The sequence below is a fragment of the Hyperolius riggenbachi genome, chromosome 9 (genome assembly GCF_040937935.1).
Source record: "Hyperolius riggenbachi isolate aHypRig1 chromosome 9, aHypRig1.pri, whole genome shotgun sequence".
In the NCBI taxonomy this organism is placed as follows: domain Eukaryota; kingdom Metazoa; phylum Chordata; class Amphibia; order Anura; family Hyperoliidae; genus Hyperolius; species Hyperolius riggenbachi.
The window spans coordinates 44,988,165-45,009,626 of record NC_090654.1 but is presented as its reverse complement, the minus strand read 5'-3'; the positions used below and the strand labels follow the sequence as shown (position 1 = coordinate 45,009,626).

Genomic DNA, 21,462 nt, shown 5'->3' with positions numbered 1-21,462 from the left:
GGATAGAAGAAATAAGGCTCAGAATATTGTTAAGCTGGCCACTAATGGACCAATTTCTAGCGAAAAATCGTTCGATCGATCCGAAATTCTAGGTCGTCAGTGATCGAATTGCTAGTAAATAATCTCAGTTAATGGTTATGATCGATTATGAACGAGTGAAAAAAAAGTCGTCCGACTGAATTTTCGTCGAACGAAATTTTGAATTTTAAAGACGATCGTGATCGATAGATAGCAAAGATTGGTTCGTTGATGGTGTAGTGAACGATTTTTCTTCCGATCAGAATTTCTGATCGCTCGAATGATTTTTCGCTAGAAAATTGGACCATTAGTGGCCACCTTTACAAAGGCCTTAATTCACTAAGATCATGCTAGAGATAATAAGGCAAGAGAAAACTTACCTCCACACGTGAAAGAGTTATCTTACCTCTTCATTCCTTAAGTTACCTCCTCTGTAGTTAATTTACCTCCTCTGTAGTTATTTTCACATGCAGCTAATTAACAGCCTGTCTTTAACTCTGGAGTTATTTTAAGGATTGGAGAGTTCATTTAAAGACAGAAGAGTTAACTTTAGGTTTGCCTGAGGTAAAATGTTTCCTGAATACTACATGCCTTATCACCATGGTAACAACTCTAGAAGAGTTATTAAAGACAGGAGATAAGCTTAGTGAATTGAGGCCAAAGTCTCTTTAAGACACCTAAATATTTATTGTTTTCTTTTAAGACAAACTAGACTTTCATTGTATGGCCTTTTTTTCCCTAGAAAAAAAATTGTTTTCTATGCATTTTAATGTGAAAAAGAGGAAACAAAATGGGAAAACACATTATTTCTCAGTTTTACCAATTCCAGATTAAAAATACAAAGTGCTACTGTAGATATAAAAACAAATATTGTTTGGCTATTTCTACCGTTTATCACAAAACTTACATTATGTACCTGTTACAATGTATGGTTAGCATATTTTATTCTGAAATAATGCTACAGTATGCAAAATTATTTTTAATGGTAAAAATCAATCTTTATTGGCACAGGGAACATATATTCCCTTTCACCTATTAGTGCTGCAGAAGACAGTGCCAGAGGTGTGCACAGGAGAAAGCCCAACCGTGCATAGCTGTGCTTTAGCTGCAAGACGTATATCTACGTCCTAGATGGAGTCCTAGATGAAGTCACAGAGGATGTAGATACACTGTAACTGAGGCTAAAGTGTTAAAGGGCCACTATAATCAAACATTGTAAAATTTAAAATACACGTTTATAACAAGTATATTTCTTCCAGAGTAAAATGCACTATAAACTGCTGGTGGTTGGTCTATTGTATATTCCACTTATTTATGTGTTTCTAATATTATGTATTTTATATATTGTATTTTAGATTTTTATCACTTTGGTGGCCTGAAGAAGGGCTCGCCCGGAACAAGTCGACATTGTTGCCTCAAAACTAATTGTTTGACTAATTTACTATGGGATTCACATTCTGAAGGATGAACTTTGTGATTTTTCTTTTTTTTTCAATTATCTTTTGTTTATTTTCATGACGAGAAAAAAAAAACAAGAAAAACATTTTGAACATAAGACAACATCAGGTGCACAAAAACAGCAATCTTGTTTGAAAAACATTGGCCAGAGGGTAACAGCAACAGCGTTAGAGCAATATACAGTATGTACTGTATATAATTACCTAAATGCAAACAGGTAGGAGCACAATCAAGAGATATTTGAAGTCGCCCATGCAGTCCAAGGATCCCAGATCGTGTCAAACTGGGAGATAGTCTCCCGAATTGTGGAAGTGATTTTCTCTACCACATATGTGTATTGTATTCTGTTTATCAGTTTGCTCCTAGAAGGTGGGAGGGACTTCCAGGTTTTGGCAAGTAAAGCTTTTGCAGCATTACAAATTTGCCCCGTAAGGTGTTCTGAGGTTTGGAGAGTTGAGGGTGGGGCCTGTGGAACAGTGCAGACCACGGGTCCAGGTGGACTTGCCTATCTAACACTTCAGATATGAGCGAGTAACAAACCTTCCAAAAATCCGCTACCAGAGGGCATGTCCACCAGCAGTGAACGTGATCAGCATCATCCACAAAAGCATGTATCAGATGGGAGCAATACCCATTTAACCTCCTGAGCGTTACGCCGCTCAGGAGATTTTGTTACTGTGTGCCCGATTTTAAAATAATTGTCCCTAATGACTGTAAATCCTCTAGCTAGCACTAGGCTAGCTAGAAGAAGACTGTGGCACCCCCCGATCGCCGCTGCTCCCCTGATATACACATTACCCAGCCTGGATCCAGCGATCGGCGCAGCCTCCCGGACAGCTCCCTTCACTATGGGGAGGATCGCAGATGACGTCATGACGTCACCGACGTCATGCGCAATCCCGATCCTCCCCATAGAGAGACCGGAGCTGTGCCGCGTGGCTGCGCGATCGCTGGATCCGGGGGGGGGGGGGGGGGGGGGGGATGGACAACGTATAAATAGGGGGATCGTGGGGGATCAGCGGTGATCGAGGGGTGCCCGACACTTGCACTAGCTAGCCTAATGCAAGCTAGATGATTTACAGCCATTAGGGACAATTATTTATTTATGGGGACTCATGGGGCCACAGAGCGGTATGCCCTACACAGTAGGAACTTTGTGATTTTTCTAATGCATCTGTTTGCACTTTTGATATATTAAATATTTTTGTCTATTTTTGCATACAAATCCCTCTGAGTTTCCTCAAGTTATTCGATAGCTTTCCAATATTATATATCCTTATATTTGTCTATGGTTATTACTGGTGGTGTGGCCCACCTTAAAGGATATGTATTTTGCTTTCCCAGCATTATTACTACAGGTTTTGGACTAGTCCATCTCCCCACAGGGAAGTCTCAATATTTCCTTTATTATTTGGAATAAGCACTCTATGGAAAGGATCTATACAAGGATGTCGGATAGCCTCCTTACATACTTGCCACTATTTTGGCATGTAGGCTAAACAACTGCTGGTCAGTAAGTGGTTTGAAAATAAAGAAAATCCTAAGAAACCCCCGTAAAGAGATGGACTAGTCCAAAACCTGTCAGATATTTAGAGGGGCCAAATCCAAATAAAAATGTCTGAAGCTGGGTAATGAACATTTGAATAAAGCCCACAAACAATGAAAGTGTCGTTACCGTTCTCGGACTGCCACCAAGCCTTCTTCCGGTCCTCGGCAAACGTGGTGACGACATTTTCGATGCGATGGCTTATGGGGTTGGTGAGCCGGTTGTACGGCCTCCTGGAATCACAGACGAAGCACTTCTTCTCATCCTGGTGGACATACGAGAAACAGTGATCAATACCTGTGCAAATGCTGCAAGACCGTCAATTGTCAGTGACTAAATTGTGAGCCCCTCAGTCAGTGATATGACTATGTACTCTGTAAAGCGCTGCAGAAAATCTCAGTGCTATATAAATAAATGATAATAAAATGGAAGGACATTAGACTATGACTGAGGCATACCTCCCAACTTTTTAGAGATAAAAAAAGGGACACTTAAGCCACTCCCCTGCCACACCCCTAATCACATCCCTAGTCACGCATACCATAAAGATTTCATAAGAAAAAATGTTGTTTTATAATTCAAACCACACTGGTCCTTTCTATTCTAGTTCATTTTCCTCCATATTAAACTTTGAAAATAAAATATCAATTTAAAGCATGGAATAAAGTTTAGAGTCAATTGAACTCCTCTTTCAGCAGAAAAACACATATATTTATATAGATCTGTACATCAGTCCTGAAAGAGGGACAAATGAGGAGGAAAGAGGGACAGAGGGATAGGGTTCCTGAAGAGGGACTGTCCCTCCAAAAGAGGGACAGTTGGGAGCTATGACTATTGTAGGCAGGGGCCTAACTAGAAATCACTGGGCCTCCCTGCAAAACTTTGGATGGGGCCCCCTCCCCTAGCACACTGAGTAGAGACTGTCTACAAATCTTTGTCAACAAAACTTTGTATGATTCGTTATCAGTGATCTAGCAGATGCAGTCATTAAAACAACTCTGCAGAGAGCAGAAAGTTTTTTCTCTCCTTGCCCGTAGTTGTCAGTCTTTCAGGACAGGGTCCTCTGTGGCTTCTGGGCCCCCCTGCGGCTGCATCCCTTGCAGGGTCTATTATTACGCCCCTGATGGTAGGGATTAGATTGTGAGCTCCTCTGAGGACAGTCAGTGACATAACGATGTACTCTGTAAAGTGCTGCAGAAGATGTTATCACTATATAAATACCTGTATATAATAATAATATGGTAGAACATTAGGCTATGATCGTGGTCCTTATTTAGTTTAGTTTTTCTTATCACACGCTGTGCACCTGCATTTGCTGACTTTTTCCTAAGGCAGCTCATTACATGGAGAATTCTGTCTTCTCCTCTAAAGTCATGTCCTGCTTGGAGTGGGGTGCATTAGAGGCTATTTTTCCCCCTTGATTTTCTCCTTTCTATTTGGGGACATTGGGCCGGTCAGAGAATGACACAAATGAGAGGAGTGTGTGCTTCAGTGAATGACAGGGGAATTCCACAGGGCTTTCTCAGCTACTTCCAGAAATGTTTCTAATTGGATTTAGGAGCAATTACTGCACAGGTGGAGGGTCAGGGCTGCCATTAGGCAGTACAATCAGTAGTCTTGTGCAGGATTTGGCTGTGCCAGGATTAGATGGGGAAGGCTTTGGGGGGACCATGCTGAGGGACCTCCATCAATTATTTGTTTTGCCATCTGCTTATTATCCCTTCTTTGCCACTCTAGATTATTTTACTGCTGACAACATCCATTAAAGTACAAGGTAAACAGAGGCGCCAAAAGAATAAAAACAGATACAACATGGAGAGGCAGTGGTGGACTTACCTCCTCCAACTAAACACAAAAACGCATTAACGTTTAAAACATAGAAAATGTATTGCTACACTCCTAAGTTCTTTGCAACGCGTTTTACAGGTATGTGGCAAATGCAGGTCTCAGTCTAGGCCAGAGTGATAAAAAATATTTTTGGTGCTAGTTTACTTTAGGGGCCCCCAGCAGGGAACCCCATAGGGAACAGTTCTCCAATCACAGCACCCTCTACAGCACAAAGCGTTGTGATTGGCCGAATAGGGTGGGCGTAGTTTACTACAACTTATCTGAAACCTAGCAGTTCAAGAGCTTGCTGTCCACACAACAATGTAAGTGGAATTTCCCTATGAAGTTTCCTACTGGATCACTAGTGCTACTTTTTCTGCTTACTCATACAGTACTATTGCCAAAGCTGCTGTCTGTGTTGGTTCTATTGTTTCTAGAGCCCTTGATGAAGCATCAATCTAATTCTCAATAAACTTGTCAGCGAGCTGTTTAGCGAGATATCTTTGAGAAAATTAAAACATTTGCAGCTGACAACTTTTGAAGGACATTTATTTTGGAGCCAACAGGAAACCTCATTAGGAATTTCTGCTAATGTGATTGGGTGGACGATATCTCCTTGAACTGCTAGGTCTCTGATAGGTTGGAGTAAAAGTCACCCACTCTATTCGGCCAATCACAGCGCTTTGTGCTAAAGATCTGTACCCTATGAGGTTTCCTGCTGATGGAAATTAATGGAGGTCGTGTTTAAAAACAATCCTTCATGCAAAATCCCCAGTAAATCTCCTTGTAAAGCTGCCACTAGTTTCTGGCTCCGCAGCCTCGTGCTAATCAGTTGCACATGTTGGTTTGTACAGCGTCTTGGCCCGACTCACCTGGAGATGACTCACAATACAATAGGGCTGCGCTCTGTGGAGGCCGCAGGTTGACGTGGCCTTGAGTTTGTCGGCTCGGCCTACAAGCAGGTCCCCAGTGGCCGGATAGCAGCTGCCTTGAGAACAGCCATGTGGCTGCTCGGGATACTGAGAAAGCACTCCCAGTGCCAGAGCTGTTGGCAGAAAAGAACCGGTTAGAATGTTGTATGAAATTATAAATATTCATGCTTATTAGTACTAACTCAGTCAGGGCCGGTTCTAGACTTTTTGCCTCCTGAAGCAATACACTGTGAGGATGCCAATGTGTGTGCAAAGCCGGACCAGAGGAGAGACACATTGGGCTGTGCATTGCAGGCTCTGGTACTACGCTTACCTCCCTCTGCTTCCTCCAAGACAGCATCTCCTCCCTGCTGGCCTGCAGCATCTGATCCCCAGGATGCCGGGTATGTGCTGCACCTCCCCCCATAGCATCTCCTCCCTGCTGACCCACAACATCTGATCCCCAGGATGCCGGGTATGTGCTGCACCTCCTCCCATAGCATCTCCTCCCTCGTGGCCTGCAGCATCTGATCCCCAGGATGCCGGGTATGTGCTGCACCTCCTCCCATAGCATCTCCTCCCTGCTGGCCCGCAGCATCTGATCCCCAGGATGCCGGGTATGTGCTGCACCTCCTCCCATAGCATCTCCTCCCTGCTGGCCCGCCGCATCTGATCCCCAGGATGCCTGGTATGGGCTGCACCTCCTCCCATAGCATCTCCTCCCTGCTGGCCCGCAGCATCTGATCCCCAGGATGCCGGGTATGTGCTGCACCTCCCCCCATAGCATCTCCTCCCTGCTGACCCACAACATCTGATCCCCAGGATGCCGGGTATGTGCTGCACCTCCTCCCATAGCATCTCCTCCCTGCTGGCCCGCAGCATCTGATCCCCAGGATGCCTGGTATGTGCTGCACCTCCTCCCATAGCGTCTCCTCCCTGCTGGCCTGCAGCATCTGATCCCCAGGATTCCGGGTATGTGCTGCACCTCCTCCCATAGCGTCTCCTCCCTGCTGGCCTGCAGCATCTGATCCCCAGGATGCCAGGTATGTGCTGCACCTCCTCCCATAGCATCTCCTCCCTCGTGGCCTGCAGCATCTGATCCCCAGGATGCCGGGTATGTGCTGCACCTCCTCCCATAGCATCTCCTCCCTGCTGGCCCGCAGCATCTGATCCCCAGGATGCCGGGTATGTGCTGCACCTCCTCCCATAGCATCTCCTCCCTGCTGGCCCGCCGCATCTGATCCCCAGGATGCCTGGTATGGGCTGCACCTCCTCCCATAGCATCTCCTCCCTGCTGGCCCGCCGCATCTGATCCCCAGGATGCCTGGTATGGGCTGCACCTTCTCCCATAGCATCTCCTCCCTGCTGGCCTGCAGCATCTGATCCCCAGGATGCCGGGTATGTGCTGCACCTCCTCCCATAGCATCTCCTCCCTGCTGGCCTGCAACATCTGATCCCCAGGATGCCGGGTATGTGCTGCACCTCCCCCCATAGCATCTCCCACCTGCTGGCCCGCAGCATCTGATCCCCAGGATGCCGGGTATGTGCTGCACCTCCTCCCATAGCATCTCCTTCCTGCTAGCCTGCAGCATCTGATCCCCAGGATGCCGGGTATGTGCTGCACCTCCTCCCATAGCATCTCCTCCCTGCTGGCCTGCAGCATCTGATCCCCAGGATGCCTGGTATGGGCTGCACCTCCTCCCATAGCATCTCCTCCCTGCTGGCCCGCAGCATCTGATCCCCAGGATGCCGGGTATGTGCTGCACCTCCCCCCATAGCATCTCCTCCCTGCTGGCCCGCAGCATCTGATCCCCAGGATGCCGGGTATGTGCTGCACCTCCTCCCATAGCATCTCCTCCCTGCTAGCCTGCAGCATCTGATCCCCAGGATGCCGGGTATGTGCTGCACCTCCTCCCATAGCATCTCCTCCCTGCTGGCCTGCAGCATCTGATCCCCAGGATGCCGGGTATGTGCTGCACCTCCTCCCATAGCGTCTCCTCCCTGCTGGCCTGCAGCATCTGATCCCCAGGATGCCGGGTATGTGCTGCACCTCCTCCCATAGCATCTCCTCCCTGCTAGCCTGCAGCATCTGATCCCCAGGATGCCGGGTATGTGCTGCACCTCCTCTCATAGCATCTCCTCCCTGCTGGCCCGCAGCATCTGATCCCCAGGATGCCGGGTATGGGCTGCACCTCCTCCCATAGCATCTCCTCCCTGCTGGCCCGCAGCATCTGATCCCCAGGATGCCGGGTATGTGCTGCACCTCCTCCCATAGCATCTCCTCCCTGCTGGCCCGCAGCATCTGATCCGCAGGATGCCTGGTATGGGCTGCACCTCCTCCCATAGCATCTCCTCCCTGCTGGCCCGCAGCATCTGATCCCCAGGATGCCTGGTATGTGCTGCACCTCCTCCCATAGCGTCTCCTCCCTGCTGGCCCGCAGCATCTGATCCCCAGGATGCCGGGTATGTGCTGCACCTCCTCCCACAGCCTCTCCTCCCTGCTGGCCCGCAGCATCTGATCCCCAGGATGCCTGGTATGGGCTGCACCTCCTCCCATAGCGTCTCTTACCTGCTGGCCCGCAGCATCTGATCCCCAGGATGCCGGGTATGTGCTGCACCTCCTCCCATAGCATCTCCTCCCTGCTGGCCCGCAGCATCTGATCCCCAGGATGCCGGGTATGTGCTGCACCTCCTCCCATAGCATCTCCTCCCTGCTAGCCTGCAGCATCTGATCCCCAGGATGCCGGGTATGTGCTGCACCTCCTCTCATAGCATCTCCTCCCTGCTGGCCCGCAGCATCTGATCCCCAGGATGCCGGGTATGGGCTGCACCTCCTCCCATAGCATCTCCTCCCTGCTGGCCCGCAGCATCTGATCCCCAGGATGCCGGGTATGTGCTGCACCTCCTCCCATAGCGTCTCCTCCCTGCTGGCCCGCAGCATCTGATCCCCAGGATGCCGGGTATGTGCTGCACCTCCTCCCATAGCCTCTCCTCCCTGCTGGCCCGCAGCATCTGATCCCCAGGATGCCGGGTATGTGCTGCACCTCCTCCCATAGCGTCTCCTCCCTGCTGGCCTGCAGCATCTGATCCCCAGGATGCCGGGTATGTGCTGCACCTCCTCCCATAGCATCTCCTCCCTGCTGGCCTGCAGCATCTGATCCCCAGGATGCCGGGTATGTGCTGCACCTCCTCCCATAGCATCTCCTCCCTGCTGGCCTGCAGCATCTGATCCCCAGGGTGCCGGGTATGTGCTGCACCGGCGCCGCATCACTCACCCGTTCTCAGCAGATTAGTGATGGGCTTACCAGCCACACGTGAAGTCCTGCTTCCTCTGTGACCCAACAGCAAGTAGCAGGTCACATGAGGCACCGCTGTAGCCATGGATACAGGACACCGGATGGGCCGATGGAGATCCCATCGCTGGAACGCTGAGAGCAGGTGAGGAAAGCGGCGCCGTGCATCGAGGGATGGGGAGACGGGGAGTGCAAGGAGGAGGACATTTGGGGAGGGGAGCTGCCTCTTGCCACCCTCTAATTGCTGCTGCCCGGAAGCACGTGAGTCATGTTGCTTCATGGAAGAACCGCCCCCGCTCACAGTAGAGGTTTTAGGGGAACCAAGCTTTCACAGTGAACTCATAGCTCACAGCTGACCCTACAGCTTGGCAATGAACCAATCAAATGCAGCAGCTAGAACCTGGAGTTATTAGCATATCATCGATTATCCCTAGTGTAGGTTGGTCAATCGACATTCTGTGTTCTGTAGTTTCAAACGAAAATTAGAGTTTTTAACTCTTTTCATAAACCTGGCGAAAATCTTAAAATTTAAAACACATACAAATAAGAAGTACGTTTCTTCCAGAGTAAAATGAGCCATAAATGACTTTTCTCCTATGTTGCTGTCACTTACAGTAAGTAGTAGAAATCCTACATTACCGACAGGTTTTGGGTTAGTCCATTTCTCCATAGGAGATTCTCAGCATGGCCTTTAGTCCTTACAAATACATTCCCTGAAAATGATTAATACAAAGATGCTGGCCAGCCTCCCTGCTCGCTGCACACTTTTTTGGCAGTTGGACGGAGCAACTGCCATTCACTAAGTGCTTTTAAAAATAAAGAAAACCCTGAGAACCCCCCATAGGAAGATGGGCTAGTCCAAAACCTTTCGGTAATGTCAGATTTCTACTACCTACTGTAAGTGACAGCAACACAGGAGAAAAGTAATTTATGGCTCATTTTACTCTGGAAGAAACGTACTTCTTATTATCCCACAAACATTACCGATACATTACTGATATTTTACTATCGGAATTCAGCAGTAGAATATCGCAAATTTTAGCCCCCTGCACCCTTTTTTCCAGGCACCCTTTTTTCATGTATGCTGCCAAAATATCACATTCATAATTAATCAACTGTCATTAAAATGAACCTTACCTTAAAAAAAAAACATGAGTTTTACTTACCTGGGGCATCTAGCAGCCCCCTGCAGCAGTCCTGTGCCCTCACAGTCACTCATGGCTCCTCTGGTCTCCCGCTGCTAGCTAGTTTCGTTTTTGCCGACTGGGAGTCGGCTGGCCGCCATGCGTACCTTTTTACGCATTACCGCTGGTGCAGGAAGCTATTGCAGACATCAACAATTGCATTTTTACGCGTTATGGGTGTAATGCGTAAAATTTTACACTTAAATTATACTTAAAGAGGAACTGTAGTGAAAATAACATAATGAATAAAATTGCTTATTTTTCACTAAGTTAATTTATAGATTATTAAGACATTGTTTGCCAGCCAACTGTAAAATCTTTCCCCGATTAACATTCTGAAATTTATCACTGGTGGTGACATCTTTAGTTCTGCCAGGTGATTTGTGCGGAATGTTCGTTTGCTGAGAGTTCTATGCACAGAGGGAGATGCTGCTTGCTTGGCAGTTGGAAAAAGCTGTTACTTCCCACAATGCAGCTAGGTTCACCGACAGCAAACTGTCAGGACCATGGTCCTGCTTTCCAAAGCATTATAGGCTCCTGTGGCAGATCCAGGGTTTATATAGAACTTGTTTTCATGTTCAAATGCCTCAAATTTATGAGTATGTCCCGAAACCATAATGTCTACATCAAGCTGCCTCTGCAGGAGCGCAAGGCTAGCCATGTCACCCCAGGGAATGACTTGATGGCCATGAATTAACCCGATTTTAAGCTGCCCAACGGTTACCACTTTTTGTTCAGGGTAGTTTAAATTCCCATCAACGTCTCCTCTGACAATGTGAACATCCCCAGCCAACGTCTTGAGGTAGTCATAGCTCTCCTTGGTACAGAGATTCCCAGTGCACAAAATATGCTGAATTTTCCCAGGAACAAGAAGTGTTTTGAACTTTGCAGGTAAGCTTTACAGCGATGGGGAATGTGCAGATCTCCTCCTAACACCAAGACCAACGGCATGATGTCGGTATGCGGAGCATGAGAGGGGAGCTACAGTCAGGCGATGCTAAATAATACTTCCGCTGTCGCACCCTGGGCTTCAGGAAGTGGCCGTAAGAGTAGCAGCGCTCACCATGGTCCTGACATCACACTGTGGGAGGGGTTTCACCACAATATCAGCCCTACAGACCCCACTGATGATCTTATTGAGAAAAGGTAAAGATTTCCGGTGGGAAAGGGGGTATCAGCTACTGATTGGGATGTTCAAACCTGGGTGTGAGGATCTGTGCCTGTGTCATCCTGCTGGTGGCAGCACTGAGGTGGACTTCCGCTGTCTACCAGCAGATGGCTCTCATATTGCTGGGAGCGGGGCAATTCCTCGGCTCACCAGCAGATGGAACTGTGGAAGATTCTGGCCAGTCACCTGAGCAATGTGCTGCTTATTTAAGGCCGGACTTCCTAGCAGCACATTGCTAGGTCATTCCGTTTGTCTGCTCGCTGCAGTTGTGACTCTGGCCATCCAGTCCTGTGCTCCTGAACCCTGCTCTGATATTCTGTACTCCTGGTATTTGATCCTTGCTAGTCTGACTATTCTCTGTCTTCTGCCCTTGTACCTTGTATTCTCTGGTTATTGATCTTGGCTTGTACGACTATTCTTCCGTGTGCTGATTCTGCTGAGATGTGTCTGTATATATGGTATTATTGTATATACTCTCATATTGTATGTGTTGCTGTATATATTTGTATAGATAGTTAGATAGTCAGGGTTCTGGTATTTGTGGTGCACCACGCGTTGTTTGATTGTATATTGTATGTGTATGGTGATCTGCATTTGTTCACTTGCATTATTGTAAATAAAACACATTTATCATTCTACTCTGTTGTGCAGACGTCAGTATTTCCATTGTGATCTTCCTGTTTGTTAAACCAAAACGATTGCCATGCAGAGATCGTGGATCTGCCAGTCTGGTTCCAGTCACGACCACGATCTGCATGACCAATCGTTACAGAATGACCTAGCCTACCCATATATTGATCACAGAAATACTGCAGATTCATCTATCTGTACAAAGAGTTGGAGTTTTGATGATGTGTACTACTATGTCTTGCTCGCTGAGGATAGCAAAAGTTATTCCTTCATGTATTTTGCAGCTTACTCCAGAAAGCAGCTTCAGCAGTTATTGGAGTTAGTGCAAAACTATGTTAATCAGAAAATCTTGTCTGCAGAAGAGGTGCAGGACTTGCTGCAAGTCCTTCAATGGTTGCTGAAAAGTAAATTATCCAAGGATAATTTTCTTGATCCTCCATTTAGCCCATCTGATGTTACCGTTTTGACGTCCATTTTGAAAAACGACAGGGAATCTTTCTTTCAGTTCTACTCCAAGAAAGACAAAAATATTATGCAAGCTTGTGTCAAATCCCTTCAATCATTGATTGATTTAAGAGTATGCAAATTTGAAAAAACCTCCTTGTTAATGTCTGCCTGGGAAGAGATGTTAATTTCCCAATGCAAACCTTGTTCTGTGACAGCACTACCGAATAAGTGAAGTACCAGGGAAACAAAATCACACACTTGCGTCCAGAAGGACATTACCCTATGGGTACAAATGGTAAAAATTATAATTTTACTGTATCACGAAAAGTTTTAAAATGAGAGGTATTCGGTTTCAGAATCCCTCACTGTGTAGCCTTCAGATATGTATCTGTTGTCAGAGTGTGGGGGTCTTTGCTGATCCCCCTTATCCCATAGCAAAAAGTCTCATGGGAAGGTGTAGCTATCCCACACTACTATGACCACTGACCACACAGTGTGTCTGTGTCGCTCGGGGACAGTGGAGATAACCTGATCAAGGATATAGCTGATCTGGTTCAACCACCAACTATTTGTTTATACTGCATAGGGGTTGTGATCACACTCTATACGAGCGAATACAGATACAAATTTACATCTGCGCATTATCCACGTTGCACCTACACTGATATATGCATATGAGGGACACCTACGTATATAAGTGCACAACAGTGGGCTAGGTAAAAGGTCCAGATGGAGGACTATGCGAGCCTAAGAGGATCTGCACCATTGATATGCGCGAATGTTTATATATTCGAGAGGTTGCTATGCAACCATAAACAGAGATTTACGTCCCCTTGAATGGAGGGGGCGTTTCTTTAACAGTGATGCAGTCGGGACAGAGGAGGAACCTAATGCCTCTAGAGGGAGACCTGGAACGCAAGATGCGTCCCAGATCACCGCAGGACAGGAAGTAGACGCGCGTGTGGGCGGAAGTGACGTCACCGCTACAGCGCTGTCTGCACCATTAGCTGACCGTTAGATTCGCCCAGGGTTTGAAGTTTTGGCTGCAACCTACCGGCGAACAGCATCCTGCGGGCCCCCTCCCCCTAACGTGGGTCACAGAGAGATGGCCAAGCCCACGGACTTGAGGGGGAGTTATCATGTTATCCTAATGATGGTTCCCATCCCTTAATACGGACACACTAAGACCTCAATGAGGTAAGATATATGGACAGGGCACCAGCCCTGTAATCTGTATAATGCTAATAATAGGTAAAATGTGACACACCTCATCACACCCACTATGACGCCTCCCCTATTTCCCTCCCTATCTATATATATGGCTTTGCCTGACAGGGCACTTCAGCTCTGACTGGGGCTTATATGATGATGGGGGGTACTTTGTAATATATGTAAATAATTGGTGTAGGCTATGTAATATATGTACAGCACGCTTTCTGATGAAGCCTTTTGGTGAAACATGCACATGTTAAAGTCTATGTACAGCACTTAGCACTCTATGTTTGTATATACCCACCCGTCATTGGGTCAGTGTGTGAGGGGACTTGATAGTTGGTGGTTGAACCAGATCAGCTATATCCTTGATCAGGTTATCTCCACTGTCCCCGAGCGACACAGACACACTGTGTGGTCAGTGGTCATAGTAGTGTGGGATAGCTACACCTTCCCATGAGACTTTTTGCTATGGGATAAGGGGGATCAGCAAAGACCCCCACACTCTGACAACAGATACATATCTGAAGGCTACACAGTGAGGGATTCTGAAACCGAATACCTCTCATTTTAAAACTTTTCGTGATACAGTAAAATTATAATTTTTACCATTTGTACCCATAGGGTAATGTCCTTCTGGACGCAAGTGTGTGATTTTGTTTCCCTGGTACTTCACTTATTCGGTAGTGTGTGACCATTTTCCATTTTGGTGTACCGAACACCGCCATTTGATAGGGAATGGCCTATTTATCTTTAGACCTTCCCTCCATTGAAGCCCTTACTACAGAGGCTAGACAAACATTTCAAGCCAAGGTAGATGAAGAGATAACTGAGGGAGAGCAACTTAGCTATGGCACAGATGTAGAACCAGTATTTGTTGACATTTTTAAAACCTACAAGGATTTCACCAGGTCTTCCTGGGAGGTAGCATCATTCAATGTTTACTTAAAAGAAAAAATTACAGTGAGAGGGTTACGTAATCTGACGAAATTACACTCCCACACAGAGGATACCACATTTATGCATGGGTGGGAGGAGTTGAAAACTCGACAGACCCTGGAACAGATGCAATTTCTCTATGATTACGAACTTAAGTATCTGGAGAAAGTGCGATCGAAACTATTGAGTGAGCAAAAAATAATATTGGAATTGTCTGGGCATCCGGACTTTGAAAAGTTTGAAACAAAGCTACAACGTAAAGTAGATGCTTATACGGAAGAGATCAAACAGAGAAAACACAAGAAGTTCCTACGAGACAGTCAGGACTTCAAAAACAACAGAGTATACAGTTGGGCTGAGAAAACGCCACAACCGACAGAATCAGCATCCCAGGGACAAAGTGTCTCTGAGGCTGATACGCAATCGGGCAGCGAATCAAATACATCGAGTAGACATACCTCACCTAGATCAAAACAACAAAAGAAAAAATCCCTCCCGAGAAGACCCAAAAGACCACACATAACCAATAAGCAAAGACAGGGGGGTTTTTTAGATCAACCTCCAGGGACATCGACGCCACAATGTGTAGACGTACAGGACATACAGACAAAAACAGTACAACATACCCTGAGGGATCGCAAGGACTGGGGGTATACAGGTCAACGAAGGGGGAGACCCCGTACCCACCAGTGGTAGGAGAGAGGATTGTACAGGACCAGCTCAGAGTAGTCAATCTATCATCACATGAGCTAACGGGGGTACAGATAGATCTTCTTACTAGGGGCCTTTCATTCGTACCGACTGAGAAATACAATGCATTTGAATGGGTCAAAGACCTAAATTTATTTGCGAGAAAATTGGCATTGATTAAAATGTTTGAAAGTAAGGAAGCCAAAGATAAAAAAACACAGAGAAACGAACGAGAGGCCCTATCTGCACTCCAAGACCTACTTAATGAAAATTCAGAGGGTATATCTTCCCTCGCTCCTCACAGTGGCAAAAGGTCCAAAAGTACATTTTGCCCCTCTATATCACAATATCCGCAGATACACACTTTTGTGGATATGGTCACACGAGCGTTCAGAAAACTGGAAGCTGACACAATAGGGATCCCTAGACATGACAATCTTAACAGGGAAGAGAGACTGGCACTTGACTCACTTAAGAAGAACAATAAGATCATTATTAAGCCTGCGGACAAAGGGGGTAACGTAGTGGTGATGGATCGGGACAAATATGAGAGTATGTGTTTGACAATATTAAGTGATGAGGATCAATATGCTGTAATTAAATCCAATCCTATCAAACAACATTGCATCTCACTTCAGAACCTCCTTAAAGATGGCCTAGACAGAGGGTGTCTGGACCCGGAGGACTACACACGATTGAAAAGATCAACCGAACATCCCACCACCTCTGTATTTTATGCTTTGCCCAAAATACATAAGGGTAAAATTCCACCCCCGGGCAGACCCATTGTATCGGGACGAGAAAATCTAACCGATGAGGTCAGCCAATATATCGATAGATTTTTACGTCCGTTTGTGGAAGCTTTACCATCATATCTAAAAGACACAAAAGATGTCCTTATACGTTTGCAGGATGTGGAGGTGTCCCCCTCAACTCAATTGGCAAGCTTAGATGTCGAATCCCTATATAGTAACATCCAACATGATCTAGGGATGAATGCGGTCAACTTTTTCCTCAAAACGAGAGGAAAACATCTTGAGGAACACAGCAGATTTTTGTTAAAGCTATTAGAATTTGTCTTAACACACAATGTCTTTCTGTTTGGCGGGCGTATGTACCACCAGCTCAGGGGCAGTGCCATGGGCACGGCGTGTGCGCCATCTTACGCCAATCTGTTCCTGGGCTGGTGGGAAGACACCCATGTTTTTTCAGAAGATCTGTCATTCTTCACGTCACATATATTGTATTGGGGACGATTTATAGACGATGTGGTGATCTTGTGGGAGGGGTCTAACAAACTGTTTGAAGATTTCGTATCCATCTTGAATAACAACACGATTGGTATGAGATTCACCCACGAAATTCATCCCACATCGATCAATTTTCTGGACCTCACCATTTCCATTGGTGATGGGGGGAAATTGGATACAGCGATTTATCGTAAGCCGACGTCTACAAACTCGCTCCTAAAATGGGAGAGCTCGCACCCCAGAGCTTTAAGAAAAAGTATCCCGGTAGGACAGTTTCTGAGGGCGAGACGCAATTGTTCCACCGAAGGCGCCTTTAATAAGGAATGCCAATTACTTACAAATCGCTTCAAACAAAGAGGGTTCCCCGATAAAGTGATTGAATCAGCTCACAAAAGAGCTATCAACACACCAAGAATAGACACTTTAAAAGACAAAATTCAGACAGATACTGTTAAAACCTCACCTAGACTGGTAGGTACATATACGGATCAGTCACATACAATCTTTGAGATTGTACGTCATTATTGGCCGATTTTACATAAGGACAGGGATTTGGCACGGATTTTGCCACAAAATCCAGCAATCACCTACAGGAGATCGCCGAATCTTAGGGACATGCTTGTACATAGCACGTTTACCAAGCTCACGACAAGTCCACAAACCTGGCTGCCACAGAGACCAAATGGGTCCCATAGATGTGGAAAGTGCAAGGCATGCAAATACGTGCCAACAACAAAACACTTTACATCCCCCAAAACTGGTAGAGTCTTTGAAATTAGATCTTTTATCAACTGTGACACGCGAGGGGTTGTATATGGGGCTCGGTGCACCTGTAATCTTTGGTATGTGGGGAAAACCACGAGACAATTTAAGGATCGCATCCTTGAACACGTGGGAGACATCAAACACAGGCGAGAAACATCTATAGCCAAACATATGAATGGAATACATGGATCGGATAGGTTTAACATTTCTTTTTGGGGGATTCAGAGTTGGAGAAAAAATCCTAGAGGAGGCGATTTCGATCGCAAGCTCACCCAGATAGAATCGCAGTGGATCTATAGATTGGATACCATAGCCCCGGGGGGTCTTAATGAGGATTTTAATCTGGCATGTTTTCTATAAATGGCTAGGATTCATTCTTTGCCACCAAGATTTAGCGTCCTACTTTATACTGTAAACTCTTGGGCCATCTACGGATGATGGGGAAAGAATGTAGTGTCTCCCCCTCTTCCCTCCCCCTTCACCCACCCTCCCCATACCAATCTTCCCTTCTTTTTGATCTAGCAGAGACCTACTCTAGGAGGGCAGTGCCGTCGCATATACTGACTCTAAAAAACCCCCCCTTCATTATGATATTACCCAGATGGGTATGAGACTCTTTGACAGATGTGACTCATCTGAACGTGAGACTCCCTATAGATTCTTTGGGGAGATTTTCTGCAGTTTTGGGTCCTGACATGCCTCACAGCTTTGGGACAGTCAGTGACAAATATTCAGGCGAGTCACAGATGGAAACGCACAAGTACCCCTTGATGTGTTTGCATCTGTGAATTATCCCATGTATTGTGGTCGGATCCTTGCATGTCATACACAAAATACGTGCGTGTTTGTTTATACTGCATAGGGGTTGTGATCACACTCTATACGAGCGAATACAGATACAAATTTACATCTGCGCATTATCCACGTTGCACCTACACTGATATATGCATATGAGGGACACCTACGTATATAAGTGCACAACAGTGGGCTAGGTAAAAGGTCCAGATGGAGGACTATGCGAGCCTAAGAGGATCTGCACCATTGATATGCGCGAATGTTTATATATTCGAGAGGTTGCTATGCAACCATAAACAGAGATTTACGTCCCCTTGAATGGAGGGGGCGTTTCTTTAACAGTGATGCAGTCGGGACAGAGGAGGAACCTAATGCCTCTAGAGGGAGACCTGGAACGCAAGATGCGTCCCAGATCACCGCAGGACAGGAAGTAGACGCGCGTGTGGGCGGAAGTGACGTCACCGCTACAGCGCTGTCTGCACCATTAGCTGACCGTTAGATTCGCCCAGGGTTTGAAGTTTTGGCTGCAACCTACCGGCGAACAGCATCCTGCGGGCCCCCTCCCCCTAACGTGGGTCACAGAGAGATGGCCAAGCCCACGGACTTGAGGGGGAGTTATCATGTTATCCTAATGATGGTTCCCATCCCTTAATACGGACACACTAAGACCTCAATGAGGTAAGATATATGGACAGGGCACCAGCCCTGTAATCTGTATAATGCTAATAATAGGTAAAATGTGACACACCTCATCACACCCACTATGACGCCTCCCCTATTTCCCTCCCTATCTATATATATGGCTTTGCCTGACAGGGCACTTCAGCTCTGACTGGGGCTTATATGATGATGGGGGGTACTTTGTAATATATGTAAATAATTGGTGTAGGCTATGTAATATATGTACAGCACGCTTTCTGATGAAGCCTTTTGGTGAAACATGCACATGTTAAAGTCTATGTACAGCACTTAGCACTCTATGTTTGTATATACCCACCCGTCATTGGGTCAGTGTGTGAGGGGACTTGATAGTTGGTGGTTGAACCAGATCAGCTATATCCTTGATCAGGTTATCTCCACTGTCCCCGAGCGACACAGACACACTGTGTGGTCAGTGGTCATAGTAGTGTGGGATAGCTACACCTTCCCATGAGACTTTTTGCTATGGGATAAGGGGGATCAGCAAAGACCCCCACACTCTGACAACAGATACATATCTGAAGGCTACACAGTGAGGGATTCTGAAACCGAATACCTGTTGTTCTGTGACAGCAAAGAATAAAATACAAACTGGTTCTTTGTCTGTTACTATCCAGTCCAGTCTTGATTCTGTTTCTGATGTAGTTCAGTCAAGTTCTATTAATAGACAAATAAATTCTCTGCCAGTTAGGAACCAATCTCGTTTAGAGCCTGTCTTTTGTGCAGCAGATATTAACTATCTAATTGATCATTTAAAGAAGGATAGGAAAAGTTTTGTAAACCACTATTCTAAAATGGAAAGTTCTTGTCTGCTGAAATATGTGCATGCTGTGAAAAGGATGAGTGGTTACAAATTGTGTCCGCAGAAAGCCGCCTCTGCCCTGATCCAAGTTTGGGAGGAAATCTTGTCATTTGATGCAGATGCATGCATGCATGTGATTGAGGAATCAAATGAGTGGAGAGATTGCATCAATCGAGTCAGTTTTGATTTTACTGCAGAAGAGATCAATGCTTATTATGGCTATTTGAAGAATGATAGGGAACAGTTTATGTCATTCTATTCGCAACAAAATGAGGAGTTTATTAGGAATTGTATCTGTGGAGTAAGATCTCTGATGGTTAATGCCTTGTGTGAGAATGAATCTGCCTCTGCTTTGATTGCCATCTGGCAAGAAATTCTTTCCTCTAAATTTCAATCTCACCCTCTCTCTGATAACCCTTATGTCCAGAGTTCACAACCTGCATGTCAGTTATCTGTACAAACTCCATTGCAAACTGCAGTCAGAACCACACCTTGGTCCTGGCAAAAATCATTAGAAAACAAGTCATCATCCAAAAAGAAAAAAATTCTTTCCTACCAACTCCATTCAGCGTGTGCAGCCTCCAGCCGATTCCAGTCGTGTGCAGCCTCCAGCCGATTCCAGTCGTGTGCAGCCTCCAGCCGATTCCAGTCGTGTGCAGCCTCCAGCCGATTCCAGTCGTGTGCAGCCTCCAGCCGATTCCAGTCGTGTGCAGCCTCCAGCCGATTCCAGTCGTGTGCAGCCTCCAGCCGATTCCAGTCGTGTGCAGCCTCCAGCCGATTCCAGTCGTGTGCAGCCTCCAGCCGATTCCAGTCGTGTGCAGCCTCCAGCCGATTCCAGTCGTGTGCAGCCTCCAGCTGATTCCAGTCGTGTGCAGCCTCCAGCTGATTCCAGTCGTGTGCAGACTCCATCCAAGTCGGTGCAGACTCCATCCAAGTCGGTGCAGACTCCATGCAGGTCGGTGCAGACTCCATGCAGCTCCATACAAACTTCATCCAGCTCCGTGCAGACTTCACCCCGATCCGTGCAGACTTCACCCCGATCCGTGCAGACTTCAACCATGTCCATGCAGACTTCAACCATGTCCATGCAGACTCCAGGTGATTTGTGTCCTCAGCAATCTCCAGTCTGTCCTGAGCAGTCCTTCGCCTTTCTTTGTGGACTCTTTCATGGACTAGGTTTGCTGACAGTGGGTCAGCCTGCCAGGCCCGCAGAGTGTTGCATCCAGCCCGCAGAGTGTTGCATCCAGCCCGCAGAGTGTTGCATCCAGCCCGCAGAGTGTTGCATCCAGCCCGCAGAGTGTTGCATCCAGCCCGCAGAGTGTTGCATCCAGCCCGCAGAGTGTTGCATCCAGCCCGCAGAGTGTTGCATCCAGCCCGCGGAACTTTGCTCTTTGCCTGCGGAACTTTGCTCTTTGCCTGCGGAACTTTGCTCTTTGCCTGCGGAACTTTGCTCTTTGCCTGCGGAACTTTGCTCTTTGCCTGCGGAACTTTGCTCTTTGCCTGCGGAACTTTGCTCTTTGCCTGCGGAACTTTGCTCTTTGCCTGCGGAACTTTGCTCTTTGCCTGCGGAACTTTGCTCTTTGCCTGCGGAACTTTGCTCTTTGCCTGCGGAACTTTGCTCCTTGCCTGCGGAACTTTGCTCCTTGCCTGCGGAACTTTGCTCCTTGCCTGCGGAACTTTGCTCCTTGCCTGCGGAACTTTGCTCCTTGCCTGCGGAACTTTGCTCCTTGCCTGCGGAACTTTGCTCCTTGCCTGCGGAACTTTGCTCCCAGTCCGCACAGACTCAGTTCACACCGTTTCAGTGCCAGTCCGCACAAACTGTATCGGG

The 21,462-nt window shown here is 46.8% G+C and overlaps 1 protein-coding gene and 1 pseudogene across 5 annotated transcripts in view; both read right to left on the bottom strand.

Annotated features, from left to right (window-relative positions):
- LAMB2 (laminin subunit beta 2) overlaps window positions 1-21,462 on the bottom strand; it is a 193,882-nt gene that overhangs the window by 112,978 nt on the left and 59,442 nt on the right. For all 5 annotated transcript variants that reach the window (XM_068252640.1, XM_068252638.1, XM_068252642.1 and 2 more), the window contains 2 exons: window positions 5,722-5,894; window positions 3,152-3,287 (listed from right to left, as the gene is read on the bottom strand). In XM_068252640.1, coding sequence (XP_068108741.1) covers window positions 3,152-3,287; window positions 5,722-5,894 — 309 coding nt within the window. The remainder of the gene's footprint in view (window positions 1-3,151; window positions 3,288-5,721; window positions 5,895-21,462) is intronic.
- Window positions 10,719-11,234, bottom strand: LOC137532325 (vacuolar protein sorting-associated protein 29 pseudogene; annotated as a pseudogene).